Source organism: Anabas testudineus, chromosome 2 (assembly GCF_900324465.2).
Source record: "Anabas testudineus chromosome 2, fAnaTes1.2, whole genome shotgun sequence".
Lineage (NCBI taxonomy): Eukaryota > Metazoa > Chordata > Actinopteri > Anabantiformes > Anabantidae > Anabas > Anabas testudineus.
Window position 1 is genome coordinate 15,824,387 of NC_046611.1, and position 17,119 is coordinate 15,841,505.

General features: G+C 39.4%; 2 protein-coding genes across 3 annotated transcripts in view; both read right to left on the reverse strand.

The window, feature by feature from the left end:
* LOC113163505 overlaps window positions 1-12,785 on the reverse strand; it is a 1,294,879-nt gene extending 1,282,094 nt beyond the window's left edge. Inside the window, exon 1 of the mRNA XM_033326712.1 lies at window positions 12,702-12,785. The gene's annotated coding sequence lies outside the window, so the exon portion shown is untranslated. The remainder of the gene's footprint in view (window positions 1-12,701) is intronic.
* LOC113163508 (NACHT, LRR and PYD domains-containing protein 12-like) overlaps window positions 1-17,119 on the reverse strand; it is a 95,266-nt gene that overhangs the window by 55,291 nt on the left and 22,856 nt on the right. The window contains exons 4-6 of one of the 2 annotated variants that reach the window (XM_026362231.2): window positions 5,431-7,222; window positions 1,890-2,063; window positions 1,060-1,233 (exon numbers count right to left, since the gene is read on the reverse strand). In XM_026362231.2, coding sequence (XP_026218016.1) covers window positions 1,060-1,233; window positions 1,890-2,063; window positions 5,431-7,222 — 2,140 coding nt within the window. Of the gene's footprint in view, window positions 1-1,059; window positions 1,234-1,889; window positions 2,064-3,574; window positions 3,817-5,430; window positions 7,223-17,119 lie in introns of those variants that run through there. The other variant, XM_026362235.2, reaches the window with a different exon arrangement.

Consider the following 17,119-nt stretch of genomic DNA (forward strand, 5'->3'; position numbering starts at 1 on the left):
CGTGGTGGTTCCCCTCGGTCTTCTTCATATGAGGAAGACCCAGACGTGGTTTTGCCGTCTCTGCCTGGACCCGATCCGTCACAAGAGACGCATGGTGTCTGTCCCGCCCTCCATTCAGTCAGATCTAGATTACAGGAAAACTCCTCATGTGTTGTCAGAGGTAGTTCCCCTTGGCAGAGCTGCGTCACACAAATCGTTGTACACAGACGCATCTCTGTTCAGCTGGGGTGGCATGTGTCTGTCTCGGGTGGAGGGAGGAAGATGGAGAGAGCCGTCGTCTCTCCACATAAACTCCACAAAAAAGAGCAGAACCTGCTCTCTCCACATAGGCGAATTCCTCAGTCTATTTATGCTGAAACATGGTACTCCTCATCTTTTTCTATTCGCCATCTTCTTCGTCATTAGGGTTTGCTCTGCATAAAATAGCTAGCTGGCTAATTAAAAGGAGGGACGTTTACTTCTTGACCTCACAACGACCCATGCAGGCTACTTCATTATCCAGTAAATATAGAGCTTTGGTGTAGGATCCTCCCGTACTGTGAAGGACAGCTGGGATTGTATGTATGTAAATGCATGAAAATGTTTTTTTATTTTGAACGTCAAATGTCAACTAAAATGTATCAGCGAGCCAGATGCAGTCATCAAAAGAGCCACATCTGGCTCACGAGCCTTAGTTTCCCGACCCCTGGTTTAGATCGTCTGATAAACTCCATGCTTTATTTCTAGATAGTAGAGACGCAACATCTAAAGTGGGATGGATGCTTCTTCTATTCAGCCCAGGACTTTTCCAAAAAGTTTTGGAACTGTCTTTGTAAGTATTCCCCAGTGGAATATTATTAATTTTAATTAACATTAAACATTTTCTACAGTTTATTTATAATCATTAATGAGAATTTTGAGTGTTTAAGTTCTGAAGGTTTAATTTCAGTGAACAAACATTATTCATGACAACTCACTGAAATGAACTGAAACTTGAGAACTGAATTAATTTATTACAGTGTTGGTTCAGTTGTGGACTAAAGATATAAGTTCTACAATAGTAACAGTCAGTGAACTGACCTCAGAGTCTCCAGTCTACATTGTGGACTCTCCAGAAAACCACGCAGCAGCTTCACTGCTGAATCCTGCAGCTTGTTTCCACTCAGGTCCAGTTCTGTCAGATGGGAGGGGTTGGACTTCAGAGCTGAGACCAGAGAATCACAGCTGATCTCTGACAAACTGCAGTGGTTCAATCTGAATAAAGAATAAAAGATGTCAGTAAAACAATTAATCATCATCATTAATGACTGTGTTTAATGTTTCTAAAGATCAGGAATCAAATTCGAATGCATTTCAAAAACCTATTTACTTTAAATCAGCAGCAGATGAACAGTGTGATATGTCTTATGCCAGAGACATGTTCCACATCACTGTGTAATGACAGAAGACTCTGTTTCTTCTTTTGTATTTTTTTTTGCTGTCTGTGTATCAGTACTGACAGTAAGAGAAACTCAGAGACACAGACACATCAGAGCTCCTTTTTCACAGCACTAACTGCAATTTTAAAATGCAGTGGAAAGCAACTGATTTAGACTTCTTTAGGAGACTTTAGGACACCTTGTCTTCGGTTCAGTTTTAATCTGACTTTGTTCAGACTTCAGTTTAAAAACAAGGTATCACTACAAGAAAGAATTTCTCCTTTCATTCACTCCTCTGCTTTCCCAGTCTACAGTCTTCTGTCCTGCACAGGCCACTTGTACAAAGACAATTAGAAACCATGTTACAATTGTCTTCTGAAGAACTTTACCTAGATCTGAGTATCATACATATGAACTGGTATAAACATTTGTTTTCACAAGAAATCATAATAAATGTAAAGTGAAACATGCTGCTGAGTAAGTAGCACTGACCTCAGAGTCTCCAGTCTACAGTTTAGACTCTTCAGTCCATCACACAGCAGCTTCACTCCTGAATCCTGCAGGTTGTTTTTACTCAGGTCCAGTTCTCTCAGATGGGAGGGGTCGGACATCAGAGCTGATGCCACAACTTCACAGTGAGTCTCTGAGAGTCCAGAGTCAGAAAGTCTGTGACGATAATATCACAATTAAAATGTATTTAAAACAGTTTTAACTGAGAAATAATTCTTATTGATTTTGATCACGAAGCAGATTAACAGGAGCAGCTGTAGATCAGACCAGTTGGCCTCTAGTCCACATGTCCTTGAGCAACATATAGAGAGAAGAGAGACATAACAAATATTTGCTATTGTGTCTTCCAAATGACCTAAATCAATATTTAGATATTTAGATCTTCGTGCTATTGTTCAATTTTATGTTAATGCAGTTGTGAAATCAGAATAGATTGTATTTGAACTTCTGTATGTTCTTCTCAAGTATGTGTTCACATATTTTGTCTGTACTTGATCATCACTGATGTCTTAGTGCATCAAAAGAAGGTTTCTTATGTGTATAATGAACATCTGGTTCAGCCTGTGACATCTAGAAACAGTCCAGATTACAACCAAGAACAGATTGGTGACTACTGGAGAGTCAGTTGGCAGCTTTGAAAGACATCACCTGAGACAGGAAGAACCAGCAACTCATCCTGTGTTTTCTACAAGAAGGAAACTTATACCCTCAGATAAATATTACCAGTGAGTCCTGGACTTCCTGTGGTGCCATAAGAGCTTTGATAGGTGTTATGACACTGCAGATAATACTCAGATTCAATGATTTCTCCAACACACAGAGTAAAAATCAAACAGATACATTTATGCAAATCACTGCTTTAACTGTTGTTGTTGGAGTCATTGATAGTACACATATTAAAATAATCACCCAACAAAGACACTGATGTGAACTGAAAAAGTTCTCAGTGGATTAACAACACATGTGGCTGCAGATGTGAACTATGTGATTGTCACAGCTGAACCGTCACAGTGTTTGTATATTTTCAGTATTTTTCTTTAGCATAGTTAAAAATAATCAAGTAAATAAATTAAATTACTTGATGAATTATTAAACTAAGCAACACTTAGTCTTTTGTTTCATACAGCACATTATATTTTGACATTTTGTTAGGTTCAGTGACGACAGTTTAATTAATATTCTGCCTAAAGTAATTTGTTTTATGTTTCCTTTGTTTTTCCTCCTGGCCAAAATATGTAGTACCTGTTGAGAGAGCTTCTTATACACAGCCAACAGGAAGTTGAAGAGGACAACTTGGTGATGTCCAGGAGGGGAGTCAGACAGATCAGATTTAATTTAAATTAATTTTGAGGATTAAGTTAACCTAAGTTAAGTTTCAGCACAATTCCTAGGAGTTCTGAGCTGCTTAGTAAAACAGGTTCTGGGGCTGTATTCAGAGTTCCTACTTTACTAACAGTTCTAGCACAGAGTCCTAAGCTAAGAGTGATTCAGGACACTTCTCAGATCAACACTGAACAATGAAGAGACTAAAACATTTTTCAGTGAGGTGTGGTTAACTCTGCTGTTATAGATGACATATTGTTATAAATGCTGTGATCAGTTGACAAACATTACTTTCATCACTACAAAACTAATTTTGTAGTAGGATTAGGTTGATGTAGAATATGGACTCAAAGACAGACGGACACCAAGAACTAGTTTAAGAAGACTCATTAGGAAAAGACAAGAGATGAATCAGGAAGTGATGTAGTAGCTGTTCCAGGCAGGGTAATGATTCCTGAGCTCCCTCTGTTGGTTGAAGGACCATCTGTCATGGAGGTTAGTAGACAGCAGACCACTGAGGAGTTGACACGTCTGTGAGGGGGGAAGAGCTGGACTGCTGCAGGTGAGTTCAGGTGACTGGATGGATCTAACCAAGATAGGGGGTCGCATGTGGGAGTCAAGAAGGCTTCGACCATAGAGGATGGCTTTAGAGGCACATAGACTGATGAATAGAGAAGGTGAATAAAGACAGGGACACAGACAAAGAGTGTTTAAGAACACGAAGACTGATTCAGGCGACGACTAGGCGAGGGGGAGTAAAGTTCCTGGAGAGAGACGAGGAGAATCACAGACGTGGTGCAAGAAGAGCAGGAAAACAACGAAAACTGGTGATGTAAGAGCTGGTCCTGTTCTGAGTTGCAGGTACGGAGGCAGAATCTGAGACAGTCAAACTGATGAACAGCAGATAAACTCTAAACAGGTAAGAAGTCAAAACTGGCAAAAAGGGAGCAGAGTGTTCCCACAAACAGTTGGCAACAACCTGGCAAAGAGGTAGGGCTCTTAAATAGTAATGCTGCAAGAGAAACAGGCAGAGAACAGGAACAAAAACAGGAAAATAAGAAAGAAACAGACTAACCAGGCTTTCAGGGCTGAACCGTCACTGCTTAGTGGGTGTGTCTAAGACCAGTGTTAAGTGAAAAACACAGACCTGTAGTGGGAATTTATGGTATAAACATTCAGCCTATGTGTAGAAGAAATTTATTTATAATACATATATACTTAGTTCCTTAGGAATGTTATTTGAAGGGGGCCCTGTGAAATATAAGTATGAGAGTTAGAGAGAGACATTTACATGATTGTGGTGTTTTTGTCTATGCCGGCATGTACGTATTAAACTGAGATGGTTCATCACACTGAGTTCTTCCTTGACGTCTACTAAGATTTTACAACATTTAGAGGACGAGGAAAATTTCTACAACAGACGTCATTGAACACATCACAGGTCACGTGTGTTTTTACTTCTTTTACTTTTTATATTTTGAATTAATGATCTACACTCCTACACCACTTTCTTTGTATGCAATAAGAAGATACTCATTTTATGTCTTTGTCTTAATAGACTGCATGTTTTTATAAAATAAAGGAGCTTCACTCACAACCTCATTAGAGCTAAATATGTGATAATGTAGTCTTAGACATCTGTTGTCTTTATTCGGATGTGTACAGTGTTCACTTAGATGTAAAAGTAAAGATCTCACATTAAGTGTGAAGGAAACACAGTGTCACAGTTTAACTTCTATCATAAATGTTACCAGAGAGAGTGGAAGAAAGACAGATGACTTCCTGTTTCTACATCAACTGATGTCTAACAGAGCAAAATATGTGGACAGATGTTCATTGTTGATAACTAAACAATTCAAATTCACATTTTAAATTAAATGAGGATGAAGAGACAAATTAAATTATTAATTTTATAAGAGGGACGATGTCATCCCCTTACATTGTCTTTCAACTCAAACTATGATTATAGAAAATGTAAAAATGGTCACAACATGAAAACGGACCAGACACCAATGAAAAAAAAAACACATGATAATAATAATAATTATGATAATAAGTGCATAAAAACTATTTTCTAAGGACACAGACTGAACTCTCTTTAATGATGCATGTAGTGAACATGAAACAAGTGATATCTAGAAACTACACTGTTAAATTCCTGGTTAACAGTAGAATAAATAATGATCACATCTGGACTCACCGAGCCTTTCTGCAGTTCCTCACAGCTGGAATCAGTCTCAGTCGTCCCTCCTCTGATGTGTTGTACTTCTTCAGGTCCAACTCATCCAGAACCTCCTCTGACATCTGCAGCATGTAGGCCAGAGCTGAACAGTGGATCATAGAGAGTTTCTTCCTTGAAATGTTCTTTGACTTCAGGAACTTTTGGATCTCCTGATGAACTGAGTGGTCGTTCATCTCCATCAGACAGTGGAAGATGTTGATGCTTCTGTCAGGAGAGATTTTCATTTTCGTCTTGTTCTTCAGCTTCTTGATGACTCTCTGGATGATTTCTGGACTGTTCTCAGTCTGACCCAGCAGACATCCTAAGAGTCTCTGGTTGGACTCCAGAGAGAGGCCATGAAGAAAGCGAACAAACAGGTCCAGGTGACCATTTTTACTTCGGAGGGATTTTTCCATGGTTAAGTTTAAGAATTCATCCAGAGAAGAGGAAATGTTTTTTTTTTTGAGAAAGTCCTTCAGTACCTCTGTCTTCCTGTTGGTGTAACAGTGGAACATGTAGACTGCAGCCAGAAACTCCTGAATGCTCAGATGAACAAAGCAGTAGACTGTTTTCTGGAAGATCACACTCTCTCTTTTGAAGATCTCTGTACAAACTCCTGAGTACACCAAGGCCTCTGTCACATCAAGACCACACTGCTCCAGGTCTTCTTGGTAGAACATGATGTTTCCTTTCTCCAGATGTTCAAACGCCAGCCTCCCCAGCTTCAGGAGAACTTCTCTGTCAGCCTCTGTCAGCTCCTGTGGACTCGTCTCATGTCCCTCATCATACTTGTTCTTCTTCCTCTTTGTCTGCACCAGCAGGAAGTGTGAGTACATGTCAGTCAGGGTCTTGGGCAGCTCTCCTCTCTGCTCTGTAGTCAACATGTGCTCCAGAACTGTAGCAGTGATCCAGCAGAAGACTGGGATGTGACACATGATGTGGAGGCTCCTGGATGTCTTGATGTGTGAGATGATTCTGCTGGACAGCTCTTCATCACTGAATCTCCTCCTGAAGTACTCCTCCTTCTGGACGTCAGTGAAGCCTCGTACTTCTGTTACCCTGTCAACACATGTAGGAGGGATCTGATTGGCTGCTGCAGGTCGGGAAGTTATCCACACCAGAGATGAGGGGAGCAGATTCCCCTTGATGAGGTTTGTCAGCAGCACGTTGACTGATGACTCCTGTGTGACATCAGACACAACCTCCCTGTTGTTGAAATCCAGTGAAAGTCTGCTTTCATCCAGGCCGTCAAAGATGAACAAAGGTTTACAGACAGCCAGCTCCTCTGCTGTGACCTTCTGTAATGTTGGATGGAAAACATGGAGCAGGGTGAGAAGACTGTACTGCTCATCTTTGATCAGGTTCAGCTCCCTGAATGAAAGCAGAACCAGCAGACTGACATCTTGGTTTTCCAAGTCCTCTGCCCAGTCCAGAGTGAACTTCTGCACTGAGAAGGTTTTTCCAACACCAGCGACACCGTTCGTCAGAACCACTCTGATGTGTGTCTGTTGGTCAGGTAAGGCTTTAAAGATGTCGTGGACCTTGATTGCAGTGTCATGGAGGGTCTTCATCTTGGAAACTGTCTCCAGCTGTCTCACCTCATGTTGGGTATAAACCTCTTCACTCTGTCCCTCTGTGATGTAGAGCTCAGTGTAGATCCTGTTGAGGAGGGTTCCACTTCCTGTTTCATCACTTCCTTCAGTCACACATTCACATCTCCTCCTCAGACTGATCTTATGTTGATCTAAAACCTCCTGCAGACCAACATCTGCTGAAAGACAAGAAGAGATGTGAGACTGAAGAAAAAGAATCTGGTGATTATTTTTATTAGATACAATAAAAAACAAAGAAATTCAACAAATCTCTCTTATGTCAGATATAAAAAATAATAAACATCAGCAGACAGATGTTCAGTCTTACTTTGTACAGTGTTGGTTTGACTGACTCTCTGTAGTCCAGGTCTGGTTCTGGATCTTTTTCCACACTGGGGACAGGAGGAGTCTCCTGATGAACCAGACTGGTCCCAGTATGAAGTGAAGCACTGTCTGCAGAACCAGTGTCCACAGCCGGTAGAGACTGGATCCTTCAGGACGTCCTCACACAAAGCACAGTGGGACAGCTGCTCCTCCATTAAATCATGACTCCTCTTCTTCTTTCTGTGAACATGGACATGTTCTCTATCATATATCACAGTAGTGATGCTGAAAACCAGCTCATATGCAGCTCTCTACCTAGATTTTGTCTTAATGTCCTGGTGTTATTTTAATTGAATCATGAATTAAGGTCCAGATCACCTGCCCTACCTTGTAACTAAATAAAATTTATGACCATGATGTTGGAAAATCTCACAGCTCCCTATTATAATAGCTGATAGAATCATCTGTTTATTAGAGATGTTACAAACAGACAGTTTCCACATCAGTTAAATAAGTGATATGACAGAAAACAATACTAATAATGAATACTTTACTGATCTGCTTGGGGAAATAGTAGTTGGACAGCTGCCAGACAGTGCATGTCGCCTCTATTACAGGGTTTCAGTGTCTTCTCCAAGGACACCTCAGCCTTTAGCCAGGTGGAACTGGGAATCAAACCACTCACTCTGGGGTTCGTAGATGACCGCTCTACCACCTGAACTACTGCTGCCCCAACAATTGATGTCTAGTGACTTTGTAACAATGAAACATTTTCCACCTTAAAGTTAGAAATGATCTATTTCATAGTTATAAACACACATGTCAACATACTCTAATTCATCTGTACAAAGAAAAAAACTTTTATTCATATATATAGACCCCCCTTCCAAAAATTATTGTAAAGTTGGGGCCAGTTCCTTTATTTTTGCTGTAGACTATTTAACATTTCAGGTTTTTTTGGTTTATGTTTGTATCCGATACACAACTTAGAAGATAGCACCTTTTGTTTCAACCCACCCATTTTGGATTTGAGCAAAAGTATGAGAAAAATGTAGACTTAAAATAGAGTGTAGTGAATAAGACTTTATATTTAGTTGTAAATCCTTTGCATGCATTAAGTTCATCAAGCCTGTGACCGGTTGACATCACCAAACATTTGCATTTTTCGTTTGTGATGCTTTCCCAGGTTTTCACTGCAGCCTCTTTAAGATGTTGTTTGTTTTTAATAGTTACTCCCTTCACTCTACTCTTTAGCTGGTAAAATGCTCTATAGGTTTTAATTGTGGAAACTGACTTGTCCAGTCTAAAACTTCCCACTTCTTGCCCTGATCTCATAATCAGCTTGGTTACATGTTTCTTTAAACTGGCAGACAGAATGTTTCTTTAGACGACTCAGTTCATTTTACTGCTGCCATCATATTGGCGTCTTAAATTATCAATAAAGATAACTGAGGTTGTCCCAGAAGAGGCCATGCGGCCTAAGCCATGACATTACCTCCACTGTGTTTCACAGATGAGCTTGTATGTTTAGGATCATGAGCAGATCCTGTCTTTCTTCAAACTATAGCCTTTCCATCACTTTGGTAAAGGGTCATCTTTGTCTCATCAGTCCATAAAACTTTGTCCCAGAATTTTTGAGGGTAATTTTTGTACTTTTTGGCAAATTCCAGCCTAGCCTTTCTATTCTTTCTACATTTACATTGAGTTATTTGCCAGACACCGTTATCCAATTCAACTGACTAGTGAGGTACAAGGTATCAAGGCAGGCAATTCAAGCATAAGAAGGTCTTGCCTAAGGACCCCTCCTGGAGGTGGGCCAAGGCTGGAACCCCCAGTCTCCCTCATGGAGGGCAGTGATCTTGCCCCTACACTATCCAGTCATTTCTTGCTAATGAGTGGTTTGTATCTTCTGGTGTAGCCTCTGTACTTTAGTTCATGAAGACTTGTGCAGTCTGATTTTCAAGTTAGTTACGCCTGTTAACTATAAATACAGTCTAAACAGGCAACACCCAAATCTGAAACTGAAATCTGAGTGTAGACATTCAGTGCTATTTATTTTTTGAATAATCAATGTAATACATCAAATAACTTGCTCACGTTAAAAATTGGGTGGGTTCAAACAAACAATGCTATCTTCTAAGGCAGTGGGTCCCAACCCTGGTCCTCAAGGCACACTGTCCTAGATGTTTTCCAACTATGCCTGCACTTAGAGCTTCTGGTTGGATGAACACACCTGGTTCAGTTGATCAGCAAAATGAAGGTCAAGGATAGCTGGAAAACAAGCAGAACAGTGTGCATCGAGGACCAGGGTTGGGAACCACTGTTCTAGGGTGTGTATTGGATCCAAACTGAACAAAAACTGAAATATTGATCTTTTGTCTCATAATAATCTTTTGATGTCAAACCCAAATGTTTTCAGTCTACAGCAAAATGAAGGAACTCACTGTATCAACTCTCACTGGATGAGATATCCACTGAGTGTGGATATTGTATATTGCTGGGCTTGATTTAATTATCTAGATATTCATCTGTTACATATATCTTATTTTAACTAAATGTAACATATCAGTAATGATTAGTGGAAGATTCAGAACTTAAAGACAGCATTCATCATTTATGACACAGTAAATGTGTTGATGGTTTAATGCATCTATTAATCTGTATTTTCTGTTGCTGTAAAGTTTATATCTGTTATATTTTGTCTGCAAGATCACATTAAATTTTATTTTTTTTACTTCCGTGTTGAAAACCACTCTACAAATAATACTATTCTTCTTCTACTACTACTAGCGTCAGTAGCTCAGGGGGTAGAGCAGTTGCCTACAAACCACAGGGTGATTGGTTTGATTCCCGGTTTCTACTTGCTGAGGTGTCTTTGGACAAGACACCGAAACCCCGTAGTAGCCCCGACAAAGTCTGGCAGCTGTTCAATCTCTTTCCCCAAGGGGATCAATATCAAAGTATACATTATTATTATTATTACTACTGTAGAAGCCAATCAAGTTGATAAAGATTTGGTGCTATTCACAGACTGAACACTGGGCGTCGCTATGTGAGTTGCTGTAACTTGGACATATAGGGAACCAGTGCACTGTGGTCCTCAGGTGTTTGTCCCAGAAGAGACAAACACCTGCTACTGAATCATCTTCAGACACTTTACAGTAGAAACTGTCTCTTACTGTGTGTCTGAGGGTCCAGGTCCATTACTGAGGTCTGGAGGATAATCTTTAGACCGGTCACTCTTCATAGACAGACAGCTGGGTACTGGAGACTCTGGTCTCTGTCTGTCCTTCTGACATCTGCAAACACAAACATGTTTTCTTCATCACAAACTGATCAAGTGTCTGATCAAAGTGGTTGATGTGTCTGGAAACACACAAACTGCTGCAGATCATCAGGAGGTTCAACACTTTGGATCAGTTCTCTTAGATCACATTCAGCTTTTCTCTGAGACTGACAGCTGTCAGAGACACTGACAGGAAGACGCACTAATGACTTCTCTCTGTGTCATCAAACCTTTGTTACACTTTAGGAACTATTTTCATGAAACAACACTAAATCTACAAAAAACGCTTCAAGTCAGTGACGATGAATTTTCTGTTTCAACTGTTTCACAATTGTCTCATGACGTTTGACACAAAGTGGTGAAACATGAACCATGTTTACTTCCAAAGACTGAGTCTTTACTGGATTCTCCTTTTCTACCCAATCATGATCCCTCACCTGTTCCCTGTTCACCTGCTCATGGTGGAATCATCCACAACACTGGTCCTGAAACATTTGATCAACTTTTCTCTCTTATTTTGACTCTGTCCAACTTTGTTTCAGAGTGTTGCAGCATCAAACTCTAAATTTGTTTCTATTCACAGTTCACATCTGGTTCTGAACAGTTCAACTTTACAAATGAACCAAATTTACAGATTCACTGATCCAGAGGTTTTATCTTACTTTGTCTCTGTGGGTCCATTACTGAGGTCTGGAGGTTTGTCTGTGGACCAGTCCATCATTAGACAGCTGGATCCTGGAGACTCTGCTCTGTCCTCTTTTTCCTCCACATTAACACTGATCTTCTGGACTTCAGTGAGTCTGAGACATAAACCAGTAACACTGACTGTGAGCTCAAAACAAGAATCACAACAAATACATCTGTTCAAGAGTGAATCACAAGACTGAGAGAAACATGAAGTAACACACACAGATACAAACACACATTCATTGCATGTACACTAAAAATTAAACAGATCCGGTTTGATTCCGGATCAAACATCAAACTTCAAACATTTTAGTATATTCCAAGTTATTACATGTATTATTTTGACTTCCTTTAATAATCATGCAGAATGGAGTCTTAGATACAAGTTACAGTAGAATAATAATAATGTTTTATTAACACTCAGCTTCACTTTTCTTTGTTCTTCTTAGTTTTATTCTAAACTGAACTAACTGACTGAAACCTTCAGTGTTCCCTCCTTGTTCTCATCTACCTGAATCACCTTGTGACTGTAGCTCCTCCCCTCTCACATGGAGCTGAGGACAGGATGAAATCAGCTGCTGTCTATATTAATTATTTTACATAAAACAAGAAGAAAACTACAAGTGTCATCAAGTCAGTTTGCTGTTTATAAATGATCTGATCAAACCTGGTTGAACAGGAACATGTTAAATTCAAAACATGAACAAATTAAAATCCACAGAGAAAAGAAACAAAACACGGACAGTTTACCAAGAAGAAACATCAGAAGCAGGAAACAGGAAGAAATCAGCTCTGTTTTAAAACTTATTTACAGAAACTGAAATAAAAAGAGACTCTGGGAGCCTTGAAGAAGTTACTGACTTCACATCAAACTAATATAATAGAACTGTTTCTTCCACCTCATGTATTAGTTACTTCCAGACTGGACTATTGTAATTCACTATTAATAGTTTGTCCCAATAACTCCTTAAAAAGCCTCCAGTTAATCCAAAATGCTGCAGCCAGAGTTCAGACTGGAATTAGCAAGAGAGATCATATTTCTCCTACATCAGCTTCTCTCCATTGACTCCATGTAAAATTCAGAATAGAGTTTAAAACACTTCTCCTCACTTATAAAACATTTAATAATCAGGCTCCATCTTATCTTAAAGACCTCATAGCTCCATATTTTCCCATATTTATTTTGTAAAGTATGAAACTTACACTGTAAAGTGTTTTGAGATGACCTAGCCCAGAGATGTGGCCTAACACACACTGATCAAACTAATACAGAGAATTAAACAACTTCACTCTTCTTTCCTTTTAATCCACAGCGTCTGGTTTTACTGGAATAACAACAATAATACTGTGTTAACACTCACCTGTCTTAGTTTAGTATATTCAACACAAGAACTTTTCTCACTTCTGTTTCTTCAACACAAAATGGAGAAAAACTAACTGCGAGTGTTGGAGTCTCAGCTCAGTGTTGCTGCAGCCGCACCACCTGCTGTTCAAAGATACTAACTACAGCTGAAGTCACATCATCTGCTTTGAAATCACATATCAGACATCCTTCATGTTCACTGCTGTACGTGTCTTGTTGTTGCTGTTTGACAGTCTTAGAGCAGACACACACTCATTTTCCTGCAGCTACACTCACTGAACAAACACTCTGGACCAGTGTCAGTCGGTGATGTGTTGAACATTATCTGTAATAGTAGCAGTGAGATGTAACTCTGATTTGACCGACTTTTCCAGCAGTAATTGAAGCTCACTCCACTTCACTCACTGCTGTGATCACATGAGTTTCCACTGCAGACTCACAGCAGGGGACAAACACAATGAGCTGTGACAGTCTCTTTACTTCACTGAGCTGAAATCTTCAAACACAAAGTCAACTTCATTTGAAAGAAGCATTTTCCCTTTAAATCACCATCAGAGGATCTCATCACTGCTCTCTGTCTGATCTGAGCTCCTCTGGTAAGAAAACGTTTTACTGATTTGCCAAAAAATTATTGAGATTATTTTACTCTTCACCATGAACAATACTAAAAAAGACAAAATTAAGAGTTGATTTCATGAGTTTTCTTTTTAGCAGAACTGAATCAGGAAAAAAAACATAAACTCATTACTGTGGTTTGATTTAGAAGTGAAATAAAGTAATTTTCAAGCTGTAGAACAAATTATTCCATTACTACTTACCAGTTAGTTCCCAAACTCAGTCCTCAGGAGTTTGAGAACCTCACATATAAAGTAAATAATAATCAAGCTCCATCTTATCTTAAGACCTCATAGTTCCATATGTTACCATATTTATTTTGAAATGTCTTAAACCTTACACTGTAAAGTGCCTTGAGATGACTTCTGTTAGGATTTGGTTTATATTAATAAAATTGAACTGAATTCACTTTGTGTCACTTAAACAGCTGTTGATAGAGATTAGTAACCACTCCAACATATTTTAATCTTTTCTCTAATATCTGCTCAACAACAACAGGTCTACACTCTGAAACTAACACATTAATTAACAAAACAGGAAGTACTGTACGTTTTAATTCTCTTTCTCTACAAATGTCTCAGTATAAACAGAAGAAGTAGATTCTGTCTCTTCTTCTCTCCACAGAGACAAAATGACTAAAATAATAAAGTTGTGCTGGATCAACTCCCTATTTACAAGAAACCAGAGGAGTGGGTCTGTGATATTTCCAAAGATCTGCTTTAACATTACATCCAAACCCCATCAGACACAGCCCCACCCAACAGCAACACTTCATACTGATCTACCAGAACAACAACTGTTCTACAGTCCTTTACTTAATCAGGACTAAAACTGAAGATCAGAACAAGAACCGTCACAAACAAACCTGTTAAAAGAGTCAAAGACTGAGAAACAGGAAGTGAGATGTCACACACACACTGATCAAACTAATACAGAGAATTAAACAACTTCACTCTTCTTTCCTTTTAGTCCACAGCGTCTGGTTTTACTGGAATAACAACAATAATGCTGTGTTAACACTCACCTGTCTTAGTTTAGTATATTCAACACAAGAACTTTTCTCACTTCTGTTTCTTCGACACAAAATGGAGAAAAACTAACTGCGTAGTTGTTAATGTTTCTGTTTCTACTTGGACTATTCTGCCACCCCTCTGAAATTGTTTGTTCCGATCAGAGTATGAGGAAGCTGCGTATTCAACTAAAATGTATTGTTAAGTAACATCAAACTGAGCATGTGGTTCAAGATCCTGGTGGACTGGTCATAGTGTGATCGCACTTTAGATTTTAGTGGGTATGTGTGTTCAAAAGCTTTGTGTTTTGTCTCATAATGCTGTTTGACATTGGCTCTTTTAATAAGAGCCACAGTTTCTGAACATATCAGACACAATGGTTTAGTGCTCCCAGTGGTAAAATGAACAGAAAGGAGTCTGTCTCTTTCGGATTAAAAACTCTTTGCTGTCCACTTTTCTCTTTTTGGACATTTTTATTTTTATCAGTCTTATTTCAGTCTTTATCAACTATCTCCTCTGTCGTCTGTCTCTCTGTTCAATTGGCCAATGTGTTCTCGCGTTCACTTAATAACTATCGTAAAGATCGCAATAGAATAATTTAAAAATTAAATAAAATTAAGGTGTCCCGCAAGATTTGGAATCAAAACGTTCGGTATCGTCTGTAGCTCCGGGTCCGTTTGGGACAGCCTCTGGGTCAGGATCCTGTTAGTGACCCCTCTGAGCTCCAGCTACTTCTTTAACTTCATTGTTGATACAGTGTTTGTTATGTATATTTATGTTTCTGATATGAATATTATGGCCTTTATTATGGAGTCTGGGAGGAGCCATGAAGAAAAAGACTAAATCGTGCAAACTAAATATTAAATTGAGAGCATACATTAAGTAATGTGTGGTCTTTATAGAATTTGCTTTGAGAAACAATTTTAATTAATCTTCTTGATTTATTGTATTTTGCGTCATACAGTGCTATGTGTCCCTCTCTGACAGGTCAAATAAAAAACACTATATATTAATTTACAGGTCAACTAACTCTTTACCAGATGGATCTTCATCTCACATTGCAAAGTAAAATGTTATCATAACGTATTCACATTTACTTTAACATTTGTGAATCAAAACTGAACCAACAAACTTCAGGGATGTCAGTGTGTAAAATCAGCCTGAAAGCCTGATAGAGCTCACAGGTGAAGTGTCCGTGTCTGTTTTCTGTGTGTAAGTATGCGTCATGGTTCATCAGCCAGAGGTAAACATGACTGAATACACACTGCAGACAAGCAACACTGCTCTCGTTCTGATCTTTGAAACTTGATAAAAACGAATTATGACTTTTAACTGGTTTAATTAAGTTTGAATATACTGTCGACTTAGTTTAGACAAACATTTTGTAATTCAGGATGTGGTGAACAAACAAAAATACAAATTGTGAGTTTAATGCTCATTAGTGTTATAGTAGTGTAGAATTAGGCCGTCGTACAGATGAATTCATTCGTGTTCGTGATTTTGTTATTTACACACAGCTCTGTAGAACTTGGAGACTGAAGCTAAGATTATTTTATCTCTTTACCATTTACACATGATACTGTTACATAATTTACACAATGATCTGTCTGAACAGCTGCAGTAAACATGATGACATCACCAACGTACCACCCCACCGTATTATTATATCTTGAAATGTGTTGATGGTGGAGAACATACAAAGTGTCATGATTCCAGCTCCTCCTGTCTGTCTGCCCCTGATTTCCTTGTTTTCTCCCTCCTCTGTCAGGTGACCTGCTGATCACCTATTGTCTGTACCTGTGTCTCCCTGGTCCCTTTATTAGCAGGTCTGGCAGTCTCCTCTTTACCAGATAGTCTCACATCGACCTGAGAACAAAACTATCCAGCATTATTCATCAGACTGCTTATCAGTTATGAACCCTGCCTGACCTGAAACCTGTCTCTGCCTGACTTCCCCCTAACTGGACCTGCCTTCTGTTCTGCTCTGCCCTTCGGTACCGTGAGTGTTTTCTGCCTGACCTGTTCCTGCTCCCCTCTGCCTCCTCTCCTGTTCTGTCCCTGTGTTGGATTTCCCTGTGTATGACCTGGACTGTCTCCTGACATTGCTATTAGCCCCTTGGATCTCTGTTTTCAGTATTTCTTATCAGTGTTCACCTGGATTGTTGTTTGGACCTCTGTTTTATCTTTACGGACATTAGTGCTTGGACGGCCCGACTGTGTATGATCCGGGATTTGTTTTTCACTCTGCACAACTGTTAACTGTGTATTTCACCCTCTGTGTTTGCTACATGGCTCATTTTTCAACTACAACTCCTCACAGTCTCCTCACTGGTTCACTTCCCGCTGCCTCTCGACCACCACTCATCAAGACTTCAGTGAGTAAAATCCAATATAAACATTACCCAACATTCAGCCAGCCTCAATCTAACTCTGTCTCCTCTTCTAGACCACCATACTCACCTGACAACAGCTCGTTTCAGCTGCTGCTTCCTGACATTCATCCACTGCATTATCTTTATTGTGAATAAACCTTCCTTATTCTTACTCCTGTTGTGTTGTGTGGTCTCTGGCAATGGAGTCGGATCCTAGGCTTGTGACAATGATGTTCTTATCACAGACCCAGATACAACTTTGAATAATTTGGTTCAGAACATAGCTGTGACCCAACTGCCCTTTAAATAACATCCTGATAAATCAAATAGTTTAAATCTTTTTATTCAGTTTGACAATGACATCACTTCATCAGGCCATCAGACCCCAACTTTAACTAATATCCCAGTGATTCTAAACC